General features: G+C 47.4%; 1 protein-coding gene across 13 annotated transcripts in view; it reads right to left on the minus strand.

Moving 5' to 3' along the window:
- The window catches only part of RIN2 (Ras and Rab interactor 2), a 236,084-nt gene that overhangs the window by 34,063 nt on the left and 177,248 nt on the right, over positions 1–24,773 (minus strand). For all 13 annotated transcript variants that reach the window (XM_064375666.1, XM_021673564.2, XM_064375585.1 and 10 more), the window contains 3 exons: positions 14,283–14,475; positions 10,555–10,666; positions 5,724–5,796 (listed from right to left, as the gene is read on the minus strand). In XM_064375666.1, the coding sequence (XP_064231736.1) occupies positions 5,724–5,796; positions 10,555–10,666; positions 14,283–14,475 (378 nt within the window). The remainder of the gene's footprint in view (positions 1–5,723; positions 5,797–10,554; positions 10,667–14,282; positions 14,476–24,773) is intronic.

Below are 24,773 nucleotides of genomic sequence, written 5' to 3' on the forward strand. Positions count from 1 at the left end.
TCTAGCATGCATATAAAACATTATGTACATCTAATGTCTATAGCATGCATATAAAACATTCACTATATGCCCATGTGAATGTTGGGTCCAAACTGCCTGGGCAGGAATATGGAATCCTAAACCGAGATGAATTAGCCCATTGCTTTACATATGGCAGGCACTCGATGAATACCTGTTGGCTTGACTTATGAAATCTTCCAGTTAGAGCCCACACATTGGCCTTGGTTTGCTGGAGACAAAACTTTCTCCTGTGTTTTAAGGCAGAGCTTCTTTAACTTTAAAGTGCAGATAGCCGGGCATGGTAGCTCACGCCTGTAATCCTAGCACTCTGGGAGGCTGAGGCGGGTGGATCACCTAAGGTCAGGAGTTCAAGACCAGCCTGGCCAACATGGTGAAACCCTATTTTAAAAAAATTTTAAAAAATGAAAAATAAGGTGCAGATGGATGCCCAGGGTCTTGTTATACTGCATAGTCCAATTCCAGAGATCCGGGAGAGACTGGAGATCTGGCATTTCTGCCAAGCTCTTAGAGGATGCTGATGCTGCTAGATCCTGGACTGGGCTTTGAATAGGAAAGCAAGTCTAAGGCCTCTCATGCCAACAACCCCAGCACCCAAGCAGCATGGCACCATGTGCAGATGACAAACACACAGGGCAGAGAGAGCAACAGACCCAACAGGAGGGAGCCCAGCCAGCATCAGGGGCCTGCCACAGCCATGGGCCATGACTTGCTTTCTTGGAAAGGGCAAAGGCAGATTTAAACATGTGCTCATGTTCATATACAAGGGTTAGGACCATGCTGTAAGCACTGGCGAATTCCCCGCAGGGCAAAGCACAACACTCTCCTGACACAGGCAGAAAGTGCTTTTGAATGAACGAATGAATATTCAATAACTATGATGACTTACTCAAAAGGAGTTTTGAGTGGTGGCAATGGTCTTACCATTACCGCCCCCCACCCCCGGCCACCAGTGGTGGTAATGGTCTTACAAAGAAAGAATTATTCATTCATTTATTCCACAGATGTTTATGATCATCTGCGATGTGCCAGACGTTGCATCAGGGGTTGGGAGCAAAACAGATGGAAGTCCCTGCCTTCATGGAGCTTCATGTCAGGGGACACCGACAGACAATAAACAGATATACGATTTACAGAATCTACGAGAAGGTGATGCACGACATGGCTAAAAGTGAGGCAGGAAAGGAGAACAGAGTGTTTGAGTGTGAAGGTGGCCAGGCAGGGCTTCATGAGCAGGCAGCATTTGACTGAAGATCTGACGGTGGCCAAGAGGTAAATCATGAAGGGAAGCACCTTCCAGGCAGAGTGAGCAGCAGGTGCAAAGGCCCTGGGGTGGGGAGGGTCTGGCATGGCTGAAGAACAGCAAGGAGGCCACTGTGGCTGGGAGGTGCTGGTAAGGAACAAAACTTGGAGCTCCTGCCTGTATTTTGTCATCATGAGATGTGCTGAGAATTTCCACTGACAATAACGATACCAAGCAACCTATTGTTTACAGTAAAATTAGGCAACGTTCTTGGATGAACCAGATTAAATCTGCACGACTGGAGAATTTTGGAGCCATGGAAGCTGTTGACAATGAATAACAAATTAGTCAGCGAAAAGAACAAAACAAGAATGTTTTGACACCATACTCCTGTGCACATGTGAAGCCAGGAGACTGCTCTTCTTGGGGGTCAGGCCCAGAGCACCTCCTCCTTCCATGAGACCTTTTACCTGTCCCCAAGTGTTGTGAGCACCCCCTTTGCTTGTCCACTTGTGTCTGCTGGAGATGAAGCAGGAAGCACGGCAGGGGATGGCTATGTCTGTAATAGCTGCTGCCTGACCTGGCAGGGCGGCAACCCTGATGATAATCTCAAATGAAGATTAATGGGAACCAGAACCTTGTAACACCAAACTAGGCTGTAAATATATGTTTATATGGCTGGACCAACTTAATTAAAATCTACTTTCCTCAGACAATTTGCGGGGAAAGCTGCATACATCAAGACCAACCTATGTTTATATTAGCTTTTACCTTGCTCAGTACAGTATCTGGAGCTTAAACATCACATGATTTGTTTGGGTTTTTCTTAATGATATATGACAGGAAGCCATACCTGTCCTTGGTTAATGGATGGTTTCAGGCTTTGATCTACTAGAAAATTAGATGTTGTATATGCATCCTCCCCCACTGTGCCAACCAGGGTGTATCCCACCATCTTCACACACACACATGCACACACACATATGCACACACACACATATACTCTCTCACACACATGGGGAGACCTTCTCACTTACATCCTATTAAAGAAAGGAGCCTCAATTCCAAAGCTTGCATAACAAACTGAATCCATCATCTTAGATATAAATGTTTCACCCAAGAGTTAAACCACGTACAGTCTAGATATATTTTATTTAACTTTGCTCTATATGTAGATTTCTAAACGGGAGGGGACCAAGATCATCGAGCAACTACTATTACATTGCAGCAGGCACTGTAACTCATGTGGGGCCCGGAACAGCCCCGGGAGGAAGCCGTGATGCCCCCATTCTGTGGATTAGGAGCAGATGACAACGCAGACAAGTGAGGTCCCAAGGACACCCTCGCAGCGCTAACGGAGGTGAAATGAGGGTTGAAATCCAGGTGTGTTGGACCCTAAAGTCTATGCAGCTGAATAGTATGGTGCGAAAATAGGGACTTTGGCATTAAGACAGGCATGAGTTCAAGCCCTGTAACTGTCACTTACTGATTGAATGACTGTGGGCACGTGCTTTGCTCCTTCTGCCTCAGTGTTTTCATCATCCTAATTTACAGAGTTGCCATGAGGATGAGAAATACATATATATGGTGCCAGCACAGATATAGAAGACCCCTAAAATTATTATTTCCTCTATTCCTCTATTCTGGACTGAGGACCAGCAGCATCAGCCTCATCCCCTGGAAGCCTGGCGGAAATGCAAAATCTCAGGTACCGCCCCAGACCCACTGAATCGGATTCTGCATTTTAACAAGACCCCAAATGACTCTAGTACTCTCGCTACTACACTGATGACACCAAATCACCAAAGCGCTGCCAGGCATTGAGGGTGAAGGTGTGCAGTCACTACTTGCATTGTCAATGACACGAGCCTTCCCAATATGGCAAATCCTATGTTTATTGATTCATGAATTCTCTTATGCAATGCATATTTGCATATGTGTGCTGTGTGAAACACCAGAACCAATAATCCAATCACTTTCTTTACTTGAATATATTTATATACTAATAGCCAACTAAAAGATATCACAAATATTCTTGTAACACTGGGCAAATCAACTACCAATTGCCAAGAACATAGATGAGTAGCATAGAAAGAGAAACAAAAACATCCAGTATCTTTGCATTTTGGAACAAATGGGGAAATCAGTCGTGGCCTTCCTAGCTGCAAACCATCTGTGCTGGAGTTTTCCTGTGAGTGCCTTATGTTGGGATCATGCTTTATAGTTTACAAGGCTTTCATATACTTTATCTCTTTGCATCTTCAAACAGCCCTGGACAGCAGGGACTCCAGTCTGCCATGAACACTGATGGTATCTTTTCTATGCTATTGCCAAATATTGCTTTGTAGGTGTAATGATTTTTCCCAACAACTTCGCAATTACCAAAAAGCAAATTGTGAAGCACAAATATCAACTGACGTCACCTCTGGCCAACATGTTAGCATTGAGACTTACTCCTCCAACCTGGTTGGCTTTAGGCCTGGTCTGGCCTAACCAGGTGTGGTTCCCTCTGTGTGTGTGTGTGTGTGTGTGTGTGTGTGTGTGTGTGTGTGTTGGGAGCTGTGCTTCTGCACCAGCCTCCTCTCTTTGGGCAGCACGTTTCCTTACAGAGGCTTAAGGGATCCTGCCCAAATCATGGCAGGCAGATGGCATCCCCTTGGGAGGTGCTCCCAGGTACTGGTCCCATTCTCAGCGAGGCCCTCATTTTTGTCGGGCTGGAGAGCAGCACTGAATTCCTCCTCTGGAAGTGCCTCCCCTTCCTCAGGCCATTTATTGTGTAGCTTCAGTTGACCTGGAGACTTCAGGGAGTAAAGAGCTTAGTGCCTCCTGGCCAGGCGCGGCGGCTGACGCCTGTAATCCCAACACTTTGGGAAGCTGAGGCGGGCAGATTGCCTGAGGTCAGCAGTTCAAGAGCAGTCTGGCCAATATGGTAAAACCCTGTCTGTACTAAAAATATAAAAATTGGCCAGGCGTGGTGGTGCATGCCTGTAATCCCAGCTACTCAAGAGTCTGAGGCAGGAGATTCGCTTAAACCCGGGAGGTGGAGGTTGCAGTGAGCCGAGATTGCGCCATTGCACCTTGCACCCTAGCTTGGGCAACAAAAGCGAAACTCTGTCTCAAAAAAAAAAAAAAAAAGAGAGAGAGCATAATGCCTTCTCTTCTACCCTCTGGCAGAGTCTAGTCAACAGGTGCTCAGTCTTTGAGAAACAACTTAATCCCTAAATTAAAATAAACCAAGCCAAACCTAAATAAACTCCCCAGCCTATATGTGTAATAGCTGTGAGAAGTGATCTTTAAAAACATCCTAATAACAAGTTAACCTGTCTCTGCCATATCAGCTGCCATGGACAGACAGAGAAGAAAAGGAGGCCGAATTCAGCTCAGTCCCGTAAGAGGAGGCAATGCCAGTCCCCGAAGAATGCTAGTCCCCGCAGAATGCCAGTCCCTGCAGATAACAAGAATTTTGATTCTTAATTACTGAAAAAACGCTTGATGTGGAAAAACTGTTATTGCTAGAAAGAAAAAAATGGAAAAAAAAAAAGAAAAGAAAGCCTTTCACAATGCACACCCTGTTGACTCTGGTTAATATTCTGATTTTGGGCCAGGCTCAGTGGCTCACGTCTGTAATCCCAGCACTTTGGGAGGCTGAGGCGGGTGGATCTCCTGAGGTCAAGAGTTGGAGACCAGCCTGGCCAACATGGCAAAACCCCGTCTCTACTAAAATTACAAAAAATTAGTCAGGTGTGGTGGCAGGCACCTGTAGTCTCAGCTACTTGGGAGGCAGAGGTGGGAGAATCACTTGAACCCGGGAGGCAGAGGTTGCAGTGAGCCGAGATTGTGCCACTGCACTCCAGCCTGGGCAACAGAGCGAGACTCTGTCTCAAAAAAAAAAAAAAAAGATGATTTTGGACTTAACATCCTGCAGAACAAAACAGTTGCTTTGGTTATGAAAAGGACATGAGCACCTAGTTGGCCTGAAGGACAAGACTGATGGGCTGGTTGAAGGAACCCATATTTGTAGAATGAACTCCATCCCTTGCAGAGTTTTCAGAAGCATTATCGTGAACCTTTCAATGTCACAGGTTTGCATGCACAGTCCCTTTCTGTGTGTATGTGTGTGTGCCCGTGTGTGTGTGTGTGTGTGCACGTATATGCATGTATGTGTGTGTTTCCTGCTTGATGGGTCTGGCTGAAAGGAGCCTTGGAAGCAGCTTGAAGAAATAATCATATGAAGGAGAATTTATGTCTGGAGGGGCTGGGGGAGTTGTTCTGACCTGAAGCCTGGCATGGTGAGCACTTGGTGAACCTGTTTACTTGGTAAAAATTTTACTTAAGTAGCCAGGCTTAATCCACCAACATCAAATAGGTGCCCAGCCTTCTAGATCCTTCAAGAAACCTCAGGTTAATTATATCCCACACACCGAGCAGGGCCTTGAAACCATATGAGAAGAAGAGGCCTTACCTGCTGATGCAGTAGAAAGCAATGAGCCGGAATAAATCTGCAAAACTGATTCCTGAGCCTTCCAGGGAAAAGGCTGGAAAAGAGATTTCAGAAACCAGCTGAGTCTCCCTGAGCACGTTCTGGGACAGGAAAAGCCCCCTAACACCACGTGTATGGGACCATCTCGGTACTCTCTAACAAACTACTGTGGGGCTTATCAGAACCAGCTGTGCAGAGGAGGCATGTCAGCCAGCAGCTGCCGGTAAACAGTCGCTGACCTGGAAGTTCATCACTTGACTCACGCCAAGCACATGCTCCAGTGCTTGGTAAACAGACCAGGAAAGACTTGAGTTGCACAATTGCTTTTTTTTTTTTTAACTTCAGAACACAAAGGGCAGGGGACAAGGGGCCAACCTGTCTGGGTTGTATCAGCACAGGACAGGGCTCGGGGAACACCAAGACCCCTACTCCCCTTGATCTCGTGACCCTCCTAGGACGCACACCTCCTGGGTCACTCCTTTCAGCCATAACAGAGCACCTGTGATAAAGGCATAGGGCAGAAGGAATGCAGAGCTGGGAGGATACGACAAGATTCCCCGAAATCAGCTTTTGGTTAAATTCAACATGGATTCTCAAACCGGCCAGGCATGGTGGCTCATGCCTATAATCTCAGCACTTTGGGAGGCCAAGGAGAGAGGATCTCTTGAGCCCAGGAGTTTGAGACCAGCCTGGGCATTATAGTAAGACTCCATCTTTCTCTCTCTCTTTCACATTTTTTTAAAGAAAGATTCTAAAACCCATTTACTTGAAGTGTTGTTCCTTGTTCCACCCTCTTCCAGTGTACCAATTTTGTAATACAGAAGACATGTTCTGGGCAGGGCGTGGTGGTTCATGCCTGTAATCCCAGCACTTTGTGAGGCCAAGGTGGGCGGATCACCTGAGGTCAGAAGATTGAGACCAGCCTGACCAACATGGTGAAACCTCGAATCTACTAAAAATATAAAAGTTAGCCAGGTACAATGGTATGCACCTGTAATCCCAGCTACTCGGGAGGCTGAGGCAGGAGAATCACTTGAACCTGGGAGGCAGAGGTTGCAGTGAGCCGAGATCGAGCCACTGTACCCCAGCCTGGGTGACAGAGTGAGACTCTGTCTCAAAAAAAAAAAAAAAAAAAAAAAAGAAGAAGACACGTTCTGGCAAGACAGTGTGGATAGTGTGGCATTTTGCACATCTTCCAAATGCTGGAGCAGCAAGTGGTCTGACTTCAAATACTCATGAATTTGCCAGCCAGCCCTCATGCTGCCTTAGCTGAGCAACTCACACTGTTATTCCTCAAAACATTCCAAATCTCAGTTTTATGAAGATTTCCTCAGTTTGATGCGTTTCTTCTCATTCCATACCCTCATTAATTTTGCTTATTTGCTTGTTTCTTTTTTTTGAGATGGAGTTTTGCTCTTGTTGCCCAGGCTAGAGTGCAGTGGTGCAATCGGCTCACTGCAACCTCCACCTCCCGGGTTCAAGGGATTCTCCTGCCTCAGCCTCCCAAGTAGCTGGGATTACAGGCATGTACCACTACGCCTGGCTAATTTTGTGTTTTTAGTAGAGATGGGGTTTCTCCATGTTGGTCAGGCTGGTCTTGAACTCCTGACGTCAGGTGATCCACCTGCCTCGGCCTCCCCAAAGTGCTGGGATTACAGGTGTGAGCCTTCGCCCGGTCACTTACTTTCTTTTTGGTATTATTTTGTTAATTATTTCTGTAGCCACCCCCCCCAAAAAAATCTGTATCTCTTCACAAATACCATCACAGACACACAGAAACAATAAACTCACGTGTGCTACAATCTGTAGCGTTAAGTAGGAGGGAACTGATTTGGAGTAGGTTAGCTTCTCCAAGCCTCAATTGTCTCATCTGGAAAATGGACTCTAAACAGGACTTTCCTTATATCCCACAAGGATGGTAGAGGAAACCGAAATTTTAAAAAATGAAATAATTTCTGTGAAAGCACAGTATCCAAATATGAGGTGGTGTTTATTACTAAACTGTTTATAAGTTATGACAAAATATCTGAATATTATTTATTTATTTATTTGAGACAGAGTCTTGCTTTGTCTCTCAGGCTGGAGTGCAGTGGTGCAATCTTGGCTCACTGCAACCTCTGCCTCCTGGGTTCAAGGGATTCTCCTGCCTCAGCCTCCCTAGCAGCCGGGATTACAGGCTTGCGCCACCACACCTGGCTAATTTTTGTGTTTTTAGTAGAGACGGGGTTTCACCATGTTGCCCAGGCTGGTCTGGAACCCCCGGCCTCAAGTGATCCGCCCGCCTCGGCCTCCCTGAAAGTTGTTATAGCAAGTCCTTCCTTCACCTCAATTCACAGAGAAGACAAACAGGCCCTGCTGGGAACCACTGCAGTGGGACGCAGGCCTGTGGTAACTGGTTATGACCAGGCTGATGCTTTGTTTAAACAAGCTCTTTCAACCATTTGAAGTCACCTGGAGAGGATTAGGGAAGTGATATTGGCCTTGTCAAATTATGGAGGTAAATCCTTTGGCCACAAGGACCTCGATGAGCAGCCAGGAAGCTTCCACACACACTGCCCATGCTTCTGGAAGAGGAGAGGAAGTGGCTTCCGACCAACACATCCACTGTGCTCCACTTTGGACATTAGGAGGAATTTAAAAACCAGTTAGAACTGTGGCTTCTTGCCTCGTGGACTTGTTTTTTTGTTTTTGTTTTTGTTTTTTTTTTGAGACGGACTTTCTCTCTTGTTGCCCAGGCTGGAGTGCAGTGGTGTGATCTCGGCTCGCTGCAACCTCCACCTCCCAGGTTCAAGTGATTCTCCTGCCTCAGCCTCTGGAGTAGCTGGGATTACAGGCACCCACCACCATGCCCGGCTAACTTTTGTGTTTTTTGTAGAGATGGAGTTTCACCTTGTTGGCCAGGCTCGTCTCAAACTCCTGATCTCAGGTGATCTACCCACCTTCGCCTTCCAAAGTGCTAGGATTACAGGCATGAGCCACCACTCCCAGCCTGTTTTTTCATTTTTAAGACACAGTCTGACTGGCGTGGTAGCTCACGCCTATAATCCCAGCACTTTGGGAGGCTGAGGAGGGTGGATCACAAGGTCAGGAGATTGAGACCATTCTGGCTAACATGGTGAAACCCTGTCTCTACTAAAAATGCAAAAAATTAGCTAGATGTGGTGGCATGCACCTGTATGTAGTCCCAGCTACTCTGGAGGCTGAGGCAGGAGAATCGCTTGAACCCGAGAGGCGGAGGCTGCAGTTAGCCGAGATCGCACCATTGCACTCCAGCCTGGGTGACAAGAGTGAAACTTCGTCTAAAAAAAAAGACAAAAAGACACGGTCTGGCTCTGTCGCCCAGGCTGGAGTGCAGTGTCATGATCACGGCTCACTGTGCTCAAGTGATCCCACCTCAGCCTCCTCAGTAGCTGGGACTACGGGCGCATGCCACCATGCCTGGCTAATTGTGTGTGTGTGTGTGTAGAGACGGAGTTTTGCCATGTTGTCCAGGCTAGTCTCAAACTCCTGAGCTCAAGCAACCTTCCGGCCTTGGCCTCCCAAAGTGCTAGGATTACAGGTATGAGCCGTGTTGCCCAGCCTCTTGCAGACTTTCAAAAGCCAATTCAGAATTACCTAATTAATCCACTTAATATAAAGTCATTATCAATTCACCTAACACATTATTAAATCAATATGAATTCATTACCCTTCAAACAGTGGGTTTGCAATGTACCTTCTGGTTGCATCCTAATGGATTTACATTATTGGCTGGGTTCTGCCTGCTCATGTGCCTTTCGGGGGGAGGTGTCTCCCTGGCATCCATGACTTTGTGGCCTTGTGAGATCCAGGTTGACAGTTGAGCCAGAGGCGGATCACAGACAGCCTGGCAAGTTTTACCCTCCACTAACTCAGTTAAAGGTCATTTGGCTCAGCCAGACTGTGCCCTCCCGGTTAAGTAGAATCTCATCTCAGCCCTGAAACTGACCTCCATCTACACCTTCAGCTTCTCCAAATGCAGGAGGTGACATGGTGGGAAATCGGGAAGCCAGTGGGAATCCCAGGCTCCGTCTCGCTTCTGAGCTCTCTCCTCCTGGCCTGCTCCCCCTAGTGCTCACCCAAGGTTCCCAATGAAGCCTCCTCCCCTTTGATGTGCAGATCCATCTTCCGATCCTTTCTTGGAGGCTGGCAGTACATCAGAACTGCGTGTTCCTTTTTTTATTTAAAACTTGGCCTCCCGACACTTCACATTTCCAATGACCAATCGCGGAACAGCAGAAAGAAAATCAACACTACCGAACACTGTTCTCCCTTCAAAATGTTCGCCAAAAGGTCGGATTCTGCCTCTGATTAGCTGCGTTTCATAGAAGACTGAATAGCGATTGTCTGGAGGGAACAGGTCTGCTCAGGGATTATTTATTCATGAAGATGTGCAGACACAAGCTTTAGCATTAGATCCCGTGAAAGGGCTCTCTCACTACAGCCTCCTTGCAGCTCAGTCATCAGCAAACCCGGGAACTGAATTCACGATCCGTTTAACTGAGTAAGGGGAGTGGAAGTCAAGCTCTATTAGAACCCCACCATATGCCATGCAGTAGGCTGCACACTACATTTAGGTTGTTTGACTCATTAACAACTCAGAGGTTACCATCACCCCATTACACAGACGAGAAAACTGAGGTTCCTGGAGTAGGTTACCTGCCCTAGTCATTCAGTGCCAAGACTCAGACCCATGTCTGCCCATCTCAAAACCAGAGCTCCTTCCATTTCCACTCCCCGCAGAGCCCCGTGGCCCTCACGTCAGTCAGGACCTGGGCATCCAAGGACCACTTACTGTATGTGCTTTCCTTTATGGCAAATGCCTTGAGTGGGGCCCCAAATTCACAGGGCAGGCGGAGGGAGAGGACTTTCTTCTGCATTTTTGTAGACTTATGAACCAGGAAGATCTAGTGGAGAGAAGAGAAATACAAGCTTTAGGAAACGTCCAGAATGGTGGAACCCAAGCATCTGATTTTCCTCACACCCGATGAATAGTATCCCTTCCTATCCAGACTGCGTGGCTCCGTGCAGGAAACTCTCCTGTCATAGAAAGGGGTGCTCAGAGCCCAGGCTGCAGACACCTTTGTTGATTACTGGCTTGAAAAGAATCCTGCTTTCCCTCTGACAGAAGCTTCTCCATGGGGCTAAGAACTCCCCTGGTCTGCATAAGCATTTTCAGTTTGGTGACTGTTTTACTGCTGGAGTTACACTTTGCAGCTTCTGTCTTGTATGGTGCGTCTAATATGAGTTACAGTCTCCAGACCCTGTCTTACCTATCTTGTTGATAAGACCTAAATTCTAAACACAGGTAAACCATAGGTGGTGAATTGGGAGTTCACTGGTTAATTTGGTTTATGAGGATATTTACAATAGAAATCTGTTTGTTTGCCAACAGTGAAAAAGCAGACGTTGCTTTGTTTTTTGTTTTCAAATTGCAATCTAAATTTCTAGCTCCTCTTGGAAAATGAGATGATATAGCAAGGCCAGGCAACAATCTACTGGAGCTGAAGATGGCTGTTCCATTTGGTTGGGGGTGGACGCACTCTGAAGTTCACCCCAGTGAACACAGAGGCTGTTCAGTTCATTTATTCCTGACTCAGTTCACATTCCACCAGTTACCTCAAGATCCTAATGGTATCTTTGGACAAGTGCTTAAAACAGTCCAATTCCTAGTGCTGATCTCAGGACACCATTCTGGCCCTCATCACTTCAGAGGTAAGTATGCTGTGTACTGTTGTGCAGGCCGTGCACTGCACAACTCCAGGAGACACCATTCACCTAGACTACAAATCAAGTGACTTTCTCTGGAGTGTGGCATGTGGCAGCCCAGCTGAGTCCTGGTTCTCTTCTGTGGTGCATGACCCTTCTCCAAGGATCTTGTTCTGTCTGTCGTGTTTCTTTAGCTACTTCTCTTTCCTCTGCACTTAAGCACCTTACTCTACCTCTCCCCTACCTTTCTACACCCTTTCATTTTGTCCCCACCTAATCTTCACTCCTCTCTTTATGTCCAGTTAATAGCTCCTAAGATACCTTATTTGGGGGATGGGAAGATGGGTATGGGAATTGGGTGTCTGGTGAAGAATGAAACGGGGAGAACTTTGAGGTCTCTTTTCTCCTGGCACCATGGGGATGGGTCCATAGGATTCATCCAGCAGCAGGCTCTGGGAGTCAGTGTCTCTGGGACACCCTAAAGCTGAAGCACATGCTTCCTAAATAGCGTGCTGATGGGTAAGAGGCCGCCGCACTGTGGAGAGGCAGCTGTTGGTTGTTAGGAGAGGAAGTGTCCCTCCCTTCTGCACGTGGAGAGCTCTCTGAGCCTTGGGGTTGAGGAGTACAACCGCTAGGCCTTACTTTTTGGAGGACTGCAGCCTTACATTACATCAGGGGTTGGCAAAGTCTGGCCTGCAGACCAAATCCATCCTGCCATCTGTTTCTGAGTTGTATTGAAACGCAGCCATACTCAGTCATTTACGCATTGTCTACGGCTGCTTTTGCATGGCAGTGGCATAGTGGAGTAGCTGTGACGGAGACTGTGTGGCCTGCAAAGCCAAAAATATTTACGCTTTGCCCCTTTACAGAAAGAGTTTGTGGACCTCTATCTTAGGCTGTAGAATCATTAAGGATAGGTGCCCCAAATGCCCACTTAACTCATGCCACCATGGCCAGTCTCTCCAATCCTCCTCCTTCACACACTTTCAGCCACCTTCTTTTCTCTCTTCATTATTTTATTTTATTTTATTTTTGAGACAGAGTCTGGCTCTGTCACCCAGGTTGAAGTGCAATGGTGCGGTCTCAGCTCACTGCAACCTTCGCCTCCTGGGTTCAAGTGATTCTCCTACCTCAGCCTCCAGAGTAGCTGGGGTTACAGGTGTATGCCACCACGCCTGGCTAATTTTTCTATTTTTAGTAGAGATGGGGTTTTGCCATGTTGGCCAGCCCCATCTCAAACTCCTGACCTCAAGTGATCTGCTCGCCTCGACTTCCCAAAGTGCTGGGACTACAGGCCTGACCAACCACGCCTGGCCTCTCCCTTCCTTATTCTTGCCTGTCCTGGTCCACATTACTCCTGTCCTGGCCCTGCCCTCAACCTGCCCAATCTCATCAGGCAGGCCCTGTGCGGGGATCAGGCAGGCGGATGGAGAGGACATGCCTGGTGTGTTTCCCAGGCAGGTCTCAGCAGGAGTGGACGTGCCCTACCCTGGGAGGGGGAGCTGGGCAGGCCATTGCCTAGCTCTGCAGCAAATTCTGTCTTCAGAATTTTTTGCAGAAATGCAAGAGCAGACAATTCAACTGGCTGAAAGTGAGTCTTCACAGAAGGTGGGGAAATCCTGATCCTATGGAGCAAAACTAGAGGCAGCAGCTCTGTGTTTTGGCCAAGGGATTCTCTGCAAAGACGGAAAAGCACCGTGCCACGTCCCCCTACACGTTCTAGCAGAGGTCTTAGTTCTGCCTGTTCCTGCCTGATTAGGAATAAAAGAAGATTCATACGTTTTTTAACTCTGACTGCTAGGAAACTCAAAAATGTATTTGGGGCCCAATTCTTATGACATTACTCAGCTAGCTACTGAGGGGATTTTCTCCTTGCTTCTCCATCTACTTCTCAGTCTCTGTCTTGTGTTGTGTGTTAAGTCTTATTTTATCTGTGACTTATCGTATTTATCCTTTGGAAGCAGACACTGTACACAAATGCTCTCTCTGTCGCCCAGGCTGGTGTGCACTGTCACAATCTCTGCCCACTGCAACCTCCACTTCCTGTGTTCAAGTGATTCTCCTGCCTCAGCCTCCCGAGTAGCTGGGATTACAGGCGTGTGCCACCATACTGGGCTAATTTCTGTAATTTTAGTAGAGATGGGGTTTCACTGTGTTGCTCAGGCTGGTCTTGAACTCCTGGCCTCAAGTGATCCACCCGCCTCAGCCTCCTAAAGTGCTGGGATTACAGGCATGAGCCACCACGCTTTTCTGAGGACCTTCCACAAGTCGTGGAGTGGTGTAGACGGGATGGACAGTGGTCTTGGATAGACAGTAGCTGAGAAAACCAAATTAGACTTTGGTCTGTGTGGAAGGCCCAGAGAAAAGAGGACTACAGAGCAGGCAAGTCTGCGGACACAGAACTTTTGAAGGCTGGGTCCCAGGTTGGACGGCTGGACCCTGGCCTTGCTCCCAGGCTCAGAAGAAGACGGCAGCAGAGGCCACCAAGGAGCCCAGACCCAGGCTCCTCCTCAGAGTCCAGGCTCAAGAGGTCAGACCCAAGCTTCTGGCCTGTGGTCCCTAGTCAGATGGCCAGTTACTCTGCTGGGTCCTTGTACCTCCTATGGCAATTGAGCAGATAGACAGAAAGACACATCATGAAGGGCTCTGTTCCTGGGTTTCCAGAATTGCTCTGCATTGCAAATCAGTTACACATCAGGAAACGTGCTCCCTACAAGCTGGGAAGAACTTTCTGGAACTAACTGCAAGTGTTTTTCTTTCGGCCGGCGGCAGTCCTGCCTGCCTCAACCTGCTTCCCGTGGTTCTGAGTCTTACCCCCGGAGGCTGGGCCTGCAGGACCTCTGCTGCCTCCTCCTCACTCAGACTCAGCTGCAGCCATATGGGGTGAGTGTGGAGGAGCCGGTCCAAGATGCTGAGCCTGTTGGAGAGGCTGTCATAGCCTGAGTCCCGGGCACAGGCCTTCACGTCCTCTTCCTCAGAATAGCCATCATCCTTGTGTCTTACCATGCTAGGAGAAAGAGAAGTGGCAGGGTCAGCTGGTGGCGGTACCATTTCCGTAACAAGGAGACTGTCCCCACAAGCTCATAGGCCAGGGTTGCCGCCCACATATCCCATCTCGTGATCGCCTCCTTAATGATCTTCTCTTCCAGACTGAAAGCTTTCTGAGGCCAGACATAATGTTTTATTTTACCCTATATCTCTAATATTAAAACGAACACTTTTCCCTGGACAGACCTGACTTTCTATTCCTAACCCCATTTTCAAAAGGTTCTAAGCATCCTAAATGCCATTTATTCAGGCTTTGTCTTCTGACATAAAACATTTTTCTTTTTTTTTTGAGACAGAGTCTTGCTTTGTTGCCCAGGCTGGAGTGCAGTGGTGCGATCTTGGCTCACTGCAACCTCCATCTCCTGGGTTCAAGGGCTTCTCCTGCCTCAGTATCCTGAGTTGCTGGGATAACAGGTGCCCACCACAATGCCCAGATAGTTTTGTATTTTTAATAGAGGCGGACTTTCACCATGTTGGCCAGGTTGTTCTTGAACTCCTGACCTCAGGTGATCTGCCCACCTTGGCCTCCCAAAGTGCTGGGATTACAGGTGTGAGCCACAGCGCCTGGCCGGCATAAAGCATTTCTAACTTTGAGGACAGAACCTTAAATGTGAAATAGCGTGGATGGTAACCATGAATTCCTAATGCTCAGTAGGATTTCTCACAAGCACAAGCATGCCCAGTCTAAAGGCAAACGCACTCACACACATTTATTTTGTACCTGAATGGTTGGATTGTGTTTCTTCTCAAAAATCTAAGCCTTTTTATTACTGACATTATTTATAATGAAACTTCACAGTGGAGTGATGCTGTGCTATTTGTAAAATCATGTCGACATTATTCATAACAGCTAACAAGTGGAAACACCCAAATGTCTGTCAGTTGATGAGTGGATAAAGACAATGTGGCGGAGATGGTGGCTCATGCCTGTCATCACAGCCGTTTGGGAGGCTGAGGCAAGCAGATCACTTGAGCCCAGGAGTTTGAGGCCAGGCTGCACAACACGGTGAAATCCCGTACTAAAAATACAAAAATCAGCCAGGTGTGGTCATGTGCACCTGTAGTCCCAGCTACTCGGGAGGCTGAGGTGAGAGGATCGCTTGAGCCTGGGAGGTTAAGGCTGCAGCAAATCATGATCCCACCACTGTACTCCAGCCTGGGCAACAGGAGTGAGATCCTGTCTCAAAAAAAAGAAGAAAAACAAAGTGATCTATCCTTCCAATGGAATATTATTCAGGCACAGAAAGGAATGAAGCACTGATGCAGGCCACAACTTGCATAAACTTCAAAAGCATTATGTTCAGTGTCAGGAGCCAGACACATAAGGTCACATACTGAACAACTCTATTTACATGAAATCCCCAGAAGAGGCAAATCCATAGAGACACAAAGTGGATTGGTGGGTGCCGGAGAATGGGGGAGATAAAAGAGGGTGGGGAGTGATTGCAAACAGTACCAGGTTTCTTTCTGGGGTGATGGAAAAGTTCTGGTTTTAGACAGTGATGATAATTGCACAATTTGCGAATGTACTAAAAACCCAGGAAAGAATCAATACACATTAAAAGGGTGAATTTTATGGTATGTGAATTATATCTCACAGACCAGATCATATTGACATCCTTTTGGTGCCAATACTGGTTCTGTCAGGGAGTGTTTAATTCTTGGTGTAAGGCCGGCTGCCTCGCCGGGAGCTCGGACGCACATCCCCCACCCCCTTTTTCCGAAAGCTCGGACATGCTTGGGTTGTTCCCTTTTCCCTTTCTCACACAGCCTGGCTTTCCCTTAACCCAGTATGCAAGCAGGGTCTTGTGATTCTAGCCAATAGCAACCGAGTCTCTCTAGCCAATAGCAGCTGAGTCTTTCTAGCCAATAGCAGCCGAGTAATTCTAACCAATAGCAGCCAAGTCCTGTATGCAAACAAAGGCTTGTAACCTTATCCAGTAGTAGTCCTGCTCTCCCACAACCAATCGAGCTCCTCCACTCCCTATAAAACCCCACGTCTGAGAGGAGTCTGTGCGACTTCTCCGGCCCCTCCTGTCGGACCGCAGAACCTTGCCCAGGAGCCTAAATAAACCCTTCATATTGGATCTTCTTGTGTTGGCCTCAGTTTCTTCCTTTTAAACTCGGCAAGAACCCAAGAACAAACCTTACACTCAGTTTACCAATGAGAAGACTGAGGCCTAAGAAGTGACTGAGCTGTCCTGAGTTACAACAGCCTTGAAGCAGCAGAGCTAGAAATCACACATACTCTGCTATTTATCCAATGTCGTGGGTACCGAGTCAGGTCAGGGACACAGGTCAGTTTGTATGCACGTAGTGGCTGCTGTGTGCCAAGCCCTTTACCCACATTCTCCCATTTACTCCTCTGACAGCCCTGAACCACAGGCACCATGACCCCAGTTTTACAGAGGACCAGGAGAGGCTCGGCTCAGGTCAGGATCTTACTCAAGGTCAAGCCCCTGGTCAGACGGAAGGGCTGACATTCCCATCCAAGGCAGCTTTGCTCTGGGGTCTCTCACCCTTTACCAAACTCAGAACTGACACTTTCCCTGGCTCTCAAGGAGCAGGTCATCAAGCCTTGTCCTGGGGCAGCCAAGGGACACCAGACCTGACCGTTCGTGTCCAAACAAGCAGGTTTAGCTTGGGGTCCATATGGTCTTCAAACCTCCAAACCCAAAGGAACTCAACTATGTGACCTAGAGAACGTCTCTAGCACTGAGAAGGACGGATAATGAAACTGAATGTAAGATGAGAGTCACAAAAAGGAAATTAAAGAAAACTAGCTGGGCATGGTGGCGCGTGCCTGTAATCCCAGCTACTCAGGAGGCTGAGGCAGGAGAATTGCCTGAACCCAGGAGGCGGAGGTTGCGGTGAGCCGAGATCGCGCCATTGCACTCCAGCCTGGGTAACGAGCGAAACTCTGTCTCAAAAAAAAAAAAAAGAAAGCAAGTATGATATTTCCACATGGACAACTCTACTTCTAAGAAGTGGGACTGAATTTAGAAGAAGCCAACCTATGCTGATCAGTTTTGGGTGTTGAAGACTCAATAATAATACCCAGTGTTGGCATGTGGACTGGGCAGAGACCACGTTCTAACTTCTCCCCATCACCTTCGTGACTTTGCAGGTCTAAGGAATGTCACTTACTCATTCGATATTCATCTTTTTATTTCTTCTCAAATACGTGAAAGCTTTCCTCAACTTCTGCTACAAATTTCCAGGTAGGAGACTCTGTGCCAAAAGAATAGTTTCTCCTTCTGCAAATGCCAAAAGGCCCTACATGTATTGTGAAGTGAATATTTGCAGTTAACAAAACATACTTTTCAAAGTGAAGCTGGTGTTAAAATTCCTTTCATAGAAGGTAAAAGAGCCAGCTTTAGACAAGTGATTCTCAACCCTGGCTGCCGATAAAAATCACCTTAAAAACCCAGGCGCCGTGGTTAATGCCTGTAATCCCAGCACTTTGGGAGGCCAAGGCAGGCAGATCACCTGAGACCAGGAGTTCGAGACCAGCCTGGCCAACATGGTGAAACCCTGTCTCTACTAAAATACAGAAAGTAGCCAGGCGTGGTAGCAGGCACCTGTAGTCCCAGCTACTCAAGAGGCTGGAGTGGGAGACTCACTTGAACTTGGGAGGCGGAGGTTGCAGTGAGTGGAGATCGTGCCACTGCACTCCAGCCTGGGCCACAGAGCAAGACCTGTCTCAAAGCAAAAAAAAAAAAAGGCCAGGTGCAGTGGCTCATGCCTGTAATCCCAATGCTTTGGGAGGCCAAGGTGGGGGATCACCGAAGGTCAGGAGTTCAAGACCAGCCTGGCCAACATGATGAAACCCCGTCTCTACTAAAAATACCAAAATTAGCTGGGCGTGGTTGTGCATGCCTGTAGTCCCCAGCTATTCAGGAGGCTGAGGCAGGAGAATCGCTTGAACTTGGGAGGTAGAGGTTGCAGTGAGCCGAGATTGTGCCACTGCACTCCAGCCTGGGCAAAACATCAAGACTCCATCTCCAAAAAAAAAAAACAACTCCCCAGGGGATCCCAATGTGCAGCCAAGTTTACAACCGCTGCTTTGGATCAGTGCTTGTCAAACTTGAGAGCCTGTGCGAAAGTCACTTGGGGTTTGTTAAGCCACAGATTCCTGGTTTCAGACTCTGAGCTTCTGCAGGTGTGGAGTGAGCCAGAGACGCCACATTTCTTACAAGCTCTCAGTGACACTGTTACTGGCAATCTGAAGAGAACACTGTGAGGAGCACTGGCCTGAGATCCAAGTGTAAAACGTGCATATTAACTCAGATCCAATTAGGGGTTTGCTTTTGTTTTGTTAGGGGCTGGGGGGCGGGGGATGGGCAGCATGCCACTAAAAGGATTCTTGGCTCCTAAATAAATATTTTATCACTGCCATCTCAGGTTGGCCATATTTTGCCAAGACCAAATTGGATGGTGTGGAACATGACAATCGTGACGCTCATGTGTGCTGAAAGTAAACATGTTGACATATCCTCCTTCCTTAGAAGGGCGCATCCTGTGACTCCTCAGTAGTTTCAAGGAACTGAAAAGCCTTTGTTCTGACAAGTGACCTCAGCCTAAAAACCAGGGCCCAGACAGGAAGGTGGTGAATAAGATTCATGGGACCTCATAAAGGAGCAACCATAAATTACCCTTGTCTTTGCAAATGACTAGGCTAACTCCTTGATTCAGCCAGCCACTTGGGGTTTATATCCTATTATTACAGGACAAATTGGCTTTTTGCAGGAAAAACCTTCAGGAAAGAACTAATGCGAGCACATTGAGCATGTAGGGGACGCTACTGGTGCCCCACTTAGAGCCCGTCCTCTAGGGCAAGCACCCGTGCCCCAGCTGCTGCGAGTGTTGGCTGCGGAAAGCTCACAGCTGCCCCTCTTCTCCTGGAAATGCTCAGGAAGCTACATCCTCTCCCTGAGAGCAGACCCACTGCCAATGACATACTGATATGTACTTTCTACATACGTGAGATGGAGAAGAGGGGCCTTCTAGCCTGGAGGTGCGACAACTCTGGGGGGATATTCATGCTGCTGAGCTCCCTGTGGGATGAGGCTGAGCCCACATCTTTGCCTTGCCTCCTCCCTGTCCCATCCTGGATCCCTCACTCCTTGGCAGGCTGCTCCTGAATCACTTGCACAAGAAGCCTTCCAGGGAACTCAACCTACGATAGAACTTGATGAGATTAACAGAAACGAATCCTTTCTAAGAAAGGTGTCTACATGCAAACAGGAGGGAAGGCAGTGAATAGAGGGTCATAAAAGGTAAACCACTGCGATACAATCCAGGAGATTCCGATAAAAACATGATCATCATGGAATGGCCACGGTGCCAAGCTCAGGGCAGGAAGCATGAGGTCCCTCTCTAGCCGGGCCAGGCATATGACACCTTGCTCAGGTCCCTTTCTGAGCCTCATCTTTTTATCTGAAAATAGTAAATAATAATACCTTCACCACTAGGTAGTAATCAATGCAAGCAAGAATTGTGAGTGGATGCTAAAATCAGAAGGTGAAAGACCTAGGAACAGGATGATCATAGCCTTAAAATACCACCTCACAGATCACTTAATGACTTATGAAAACGAAAAGGTACCCTGGCAATGGAGGAAAGTGGTAGACACCACCTTTTGTGGGTTTTTTTTTTTTTTTTTTGAGACGGAGTCTCACTCTGTTGTCGTCAGGCTGGAGTACAGTGGCACGATCTTGGCTCACTGCAACCTCTGCCTCCCGGGTTCAAGTGATTCCCCTGCGTCAGCCTCCTGAGTAGCTGGGATTACAGGTGCATACCACGCCCACCTAATTTTGTATTTTTAGTAGTGACAGGGTTTCTCTATGTTGGTCAGGCTGGTCTCAAACTCCCAACCTCAGGTGATCTGCCTGCCTCGGCCTCCCAAAGTGCTGGGATTACAGGAATGAGCCACCACATCTGGCTTAGATTAAAAAAATAAAATAAAATGATGGGCTGGGCGAGGTGTCTCACACCTGTAATCCCAGCACTTTGGAGGCCAAGGCGGGCAGATCACCTGAGGTCAGGAGTTCAAGATCAGCCTGGCCAACACGGTGAAACCCTGTCTCTACTAAAAAAAAAATACAAAAATTAGCTGGGTGTGGTCGTGTGTGCCTGAAATCCCAGCTACTTGGGAGGCTGAGGCAGAACAATTGCTTGAACCCAGGAGGTGGAGGTTGCAGTGAGTGGAAATTGCACCACTGCACTCCAGGCTGGGCGAAAGAGCGAGACTCTATCTCAAAAATAAAATAAAATAAAATAAAATACAGCCTGGTGCAGTGGTCCATACCTATAATCCCAGCATTTTGGGAGACAGACGGAGGTGGACCACTTGAGCCTAGGAGGTCGAGGCTGCAGACAGCTGTGATCACTCCACTACAATCCAGTCTGGGCAACAGAGTGAGACCCTGTCTCAATAAATAAATAAAATTAAAATTAAAATAATTCAAGACAATCACTTTTATCTGGGACATACTTCCAAATTGCCTTGTGTGGTGCTCCCGAGAAACTCGATTTTTTAAATGGACAATTTAATGTCATCTGTAATAAGATGTGCCTGATTTTTTTAAAGAACAAAAGAGATTTCAAATAAATACTTAAAATGTACTATGAATTTTTCACCAGCCTGGCCAACATGTCAAAGCCCCATCTCTACTAAAAGTACAAAAATTAGCTGGACATGGTGGTGCGCTTCCGCAGTCCTCGCTACTCGGGAGGCTGAAGAATGAGAAAAACTTGAACCCTGGAGGTGGAGGTTGCAGTAAGCCAAGATCATGCCACTGCACTCCAGCCTGGGGGACGGAGGGAGACTGCGTCTTGAAAAAAAAAAAAAAGAATTTTTCAGTCAACAGCAGACGTTAGATCATAATTCAGCTAAAAAGGGATTGGTTTCGTTAATTAACAATATCTGAAAACCCCTCATAGAATGAATGGCAAGTCCCCTATGGAAATAAATAAAGTGGTTGTGGCCCCTAGGTCAAGTGATGCTTTCGTAAGGGACGTTCCATGGTTCTCCGGCTCCCTTCCATGTGTCTATGCGAGCGGCTGTGTCTCAGCACAGTCACTATCACGTCTGCCTTGAACTGGAACCATTTGTGATCTACCCTTACTTTTTATCAAGGCACTCTGTTTTGCTTCTACTTACATGAGTCATCTGGAGACACTGGGATGACTGGGTCAGCAGGATTAGCTGGAGGAAGAATTGTCACAGCTTCTCAAAAGCAGCTTGGCTTTTGGCTTTTATCTCAGTTCCCCAAACCCTGGCCCTAGACAGGACCTTCTCTCCCACGTCAGGCTTCACAAGGTATGGAGAACTCTCCTCTGGGAAGGGCGACACCTTGCTTTGCCAGCTTTCCCAGGTCACTCCTGGTGGAATCTACAAGGACTGCCCCAGAGGGACTGGAAGGACTGAGCGTCAGGCTCCTCCCACGTCTCTCCTTGCAAGGGCTCACCTTTCTGGCCAGGCACTTCCTGAAAACAGTCTTTAAGAAAAATTCCTGGCTTTCCTTGAAGCCTGAGGGGCTGGTTCCCTGAAGGTTCCCGGGGGTCTTACAGACTTTCATGAAAACAAAGTTTCTCCTTGTTTACCTGGTACATACTTAGTAAGTGGTTACAGAATAAAGACAGTGCGCTAATTATCATCAACAGGGTGATAAGTTCTTATCAATAAAACACAAACAACAACAAAAGCAGAGCCCAGATTCCATATTAATAGCTTTTGCCTCTGACTAAATTATGGTTTAAGATTCATTACATTGCTTATCTCCCAAACATAAAACAAAATAAAGCTCTGTTGCTGAAAAAGTGATTAATTTTTGATGTTTAAATTTTTAATTTTTAGAAAATAATTTTTTAGAGATGGGGTCTTGCTGTGTTTCCCAGGCTGTTCTCAAACTCCTGGCCTCAAAGATCCCCCTGCCTCAGCCTCAGTTTCCTGAGTAGTTGGGGCTACAGGCTCAAGCCACCACGCCTGGCCCAATTTTGATATTTTGTAACATCTCAATGTTAGAAACTGACAACATTTTCCAAAAAGTGATGGATATATCAGGATAATCCATAAAGGCATGGTTTTAATGTTAATGGCCATTGCTTACTTTCATAGTTACATGTATTCAGTGTGTTTCCCAATTACGGTGGAGATACTGATACTGAATTTGCTTTTTTTTTTTTTTGAGACAGTCTGTCACCCAGGCTGGAGTTCAGTGGTGTGATCTCGGCTCACTGCAACCTCCACCTCCTGTGTTCAAGCAATTCTCCCGCCTCAGCCTCCTGAGTAGTTGGGACTTCAGGCGCGCACCAGCACGCCTGGCTAATTTTTGTATTTTTAGTAGAGATGAGGTTTTGCCATGTTGACCAGGCTAGCCTCAAACTCCTGACCTCAGGTGATACACCCACCTCGGCCTCCCAAAGTGCTGGGATTGCAGGTGTAAGCCACCACATCTGGCTGAAGTTGCTTTTTCCATTTTTTTTTTTTAAGATAGAGTCTCACTCTGTTGCTCAGGGCTGGAATGCAGTGGTAACACAATCTCACCTTACTGCAACCTCTGCCTCCCAGGTAGCTGGGATTATAGGTATGCGCCACCACGCCCAACTAATATTTGTATTTTTAGTAGAGATGGGGTTTTGCCATGTTAGCCAGGCTGGTCTCGAACTTCTGGCCTCAAGCGATACTCCCACCTCGGCCTCTCAAAATGCAAGGATTCCAGGTGTTAACACCCCCCGTCACCGCCGCCCGCTCAGTCTGGGAAGATCATCTTGTAGATGCATCTACGTGCCATTGCTCAGCTTCCTCCTTACTGAGTTCAAGCTACTTGGAATGTCCCCTGCCATATCTGGCTCCTACCTACCTACCTGTTAAACTGAGTTCAAATCCTCATCCTTTATCTTCCTCAGCTGCAAGTAATCTGTGTCCCATCACATTCCTTCCTTAATAGTCCCCACACCTCCAGGGCACCTACCCCATTCCACTCTGAGTCAGATTTCTCTCCCTCACTAGCTTGGCCTCATCCCCAGGCCCTATTCAGGCCTAGCCCTGGGCAGGCGTTAATAAAAGGTTCGCTTTTGGCGTGACCAGGGGCCTGAGGAGGAAGTGATCTGCAGACAGCAAGGTTTACGGAAGAGGAGGAGCTCAGTGGGCAGGGAGAAACGTTCTTAGGGCACTGTGCCTCTCCAGTAGTTTCTTTCTGAGGCCCCCTAACAAATAGTATCGCTGCTCAGCTCCAGCCTCAGGAGACAAAGCGTTCTTGTGTCTGTGCTTATCGGGAAATGGGCGGCAAAAATCACCACAGCTACCAAGAGCCCCCTGGCCTTTGGCCATCGCTGGGGCAAGAAAAGGAGGCAGCTCCAATCCTTTCAGAAAAACAAATCCTTCCTTATTGCTCATGAATTTCTCCCGTGGACGCTCCTTCTAAGCTCAAGTCAACTAGCAAGGAGTGGACTTTGAGTGGGTTTGTTTATAAAAGTCAATGATGTTCCTGCAGTCTACATAGTGGAAAAAAAGATGACAAGAAAGATAAGAAGAAAAGTCAGTGATGGGTTTTAGTTTAGAATTACAATAGTTCCATGCCCACCAGTACCAGACCAGTGTTCCCTCCAAGGTATCCAAACACACAAAGGCTTTTACTCCAGCAGTGGGAATGAGATGTAGGATTTCAACAAAAGTGGTCTGCTGAGTGCAGGAGAAAGTAGAGGACAGACAGTACTGGCAGGAAAGAGCTCTCGGATGAAGGCAGGTGCATTGTATGAGGTCTGAAGAAACCCCAAGTGGAAGCCCCGTGCACACAGCCTGGGCTTTTGCATTCAGTCATCGATTTATCTGGAATCAAAGCCACCCACCTCCTGCCATGTGAGTGCACTGAAATCACAATGATATTTTTGGTAAGGCATGTCAGTTTCAATGGAATCAACCCTAATTCTAGTCTCCCTCAGCCTCCTAATCTTCAATGGTTAGGTGGAACGAGGACTCTAAGTCAGACTTGAATCAGAGCCTCAGCACTGCCCCTTCATCACTGCGAGGCCTGCACCCATTACCACGCACCACTGAGCCTCAGTTTTCCTGTGTCTAAAAATGGATTCTTGTTGAAAAAAGGAACGTGTTAGCAAAACAAATAAACAGAACCTGGAAAGAACCTCTGATTCTAAGTGCCTGGAAGGTCTTTGAAAGTATGAGTAATGCTTCTGTCCAGTGGGAGTTTCCAAGATGACTTCTCACTGTCTCTGATTTTTGGATAGTCACAG

Source organism: Aotus nancymaae, unplaced genomic scaffold, assembly GCF_030222135.1.
Source record: "Aotus nancymaae isolate 86718 unplaced genomic scaffold, 86718_ANA_hifiasm-v0.15.2.pri h1tg000001l, whole genome shotgun sequence".
Taxonomy (NCBI): domain Eukaryota; kingdom Metazoa; phylum Chordata; class Mammalia; order Primates; family Aotidae; genus Aotus; species Aotus nancymaae.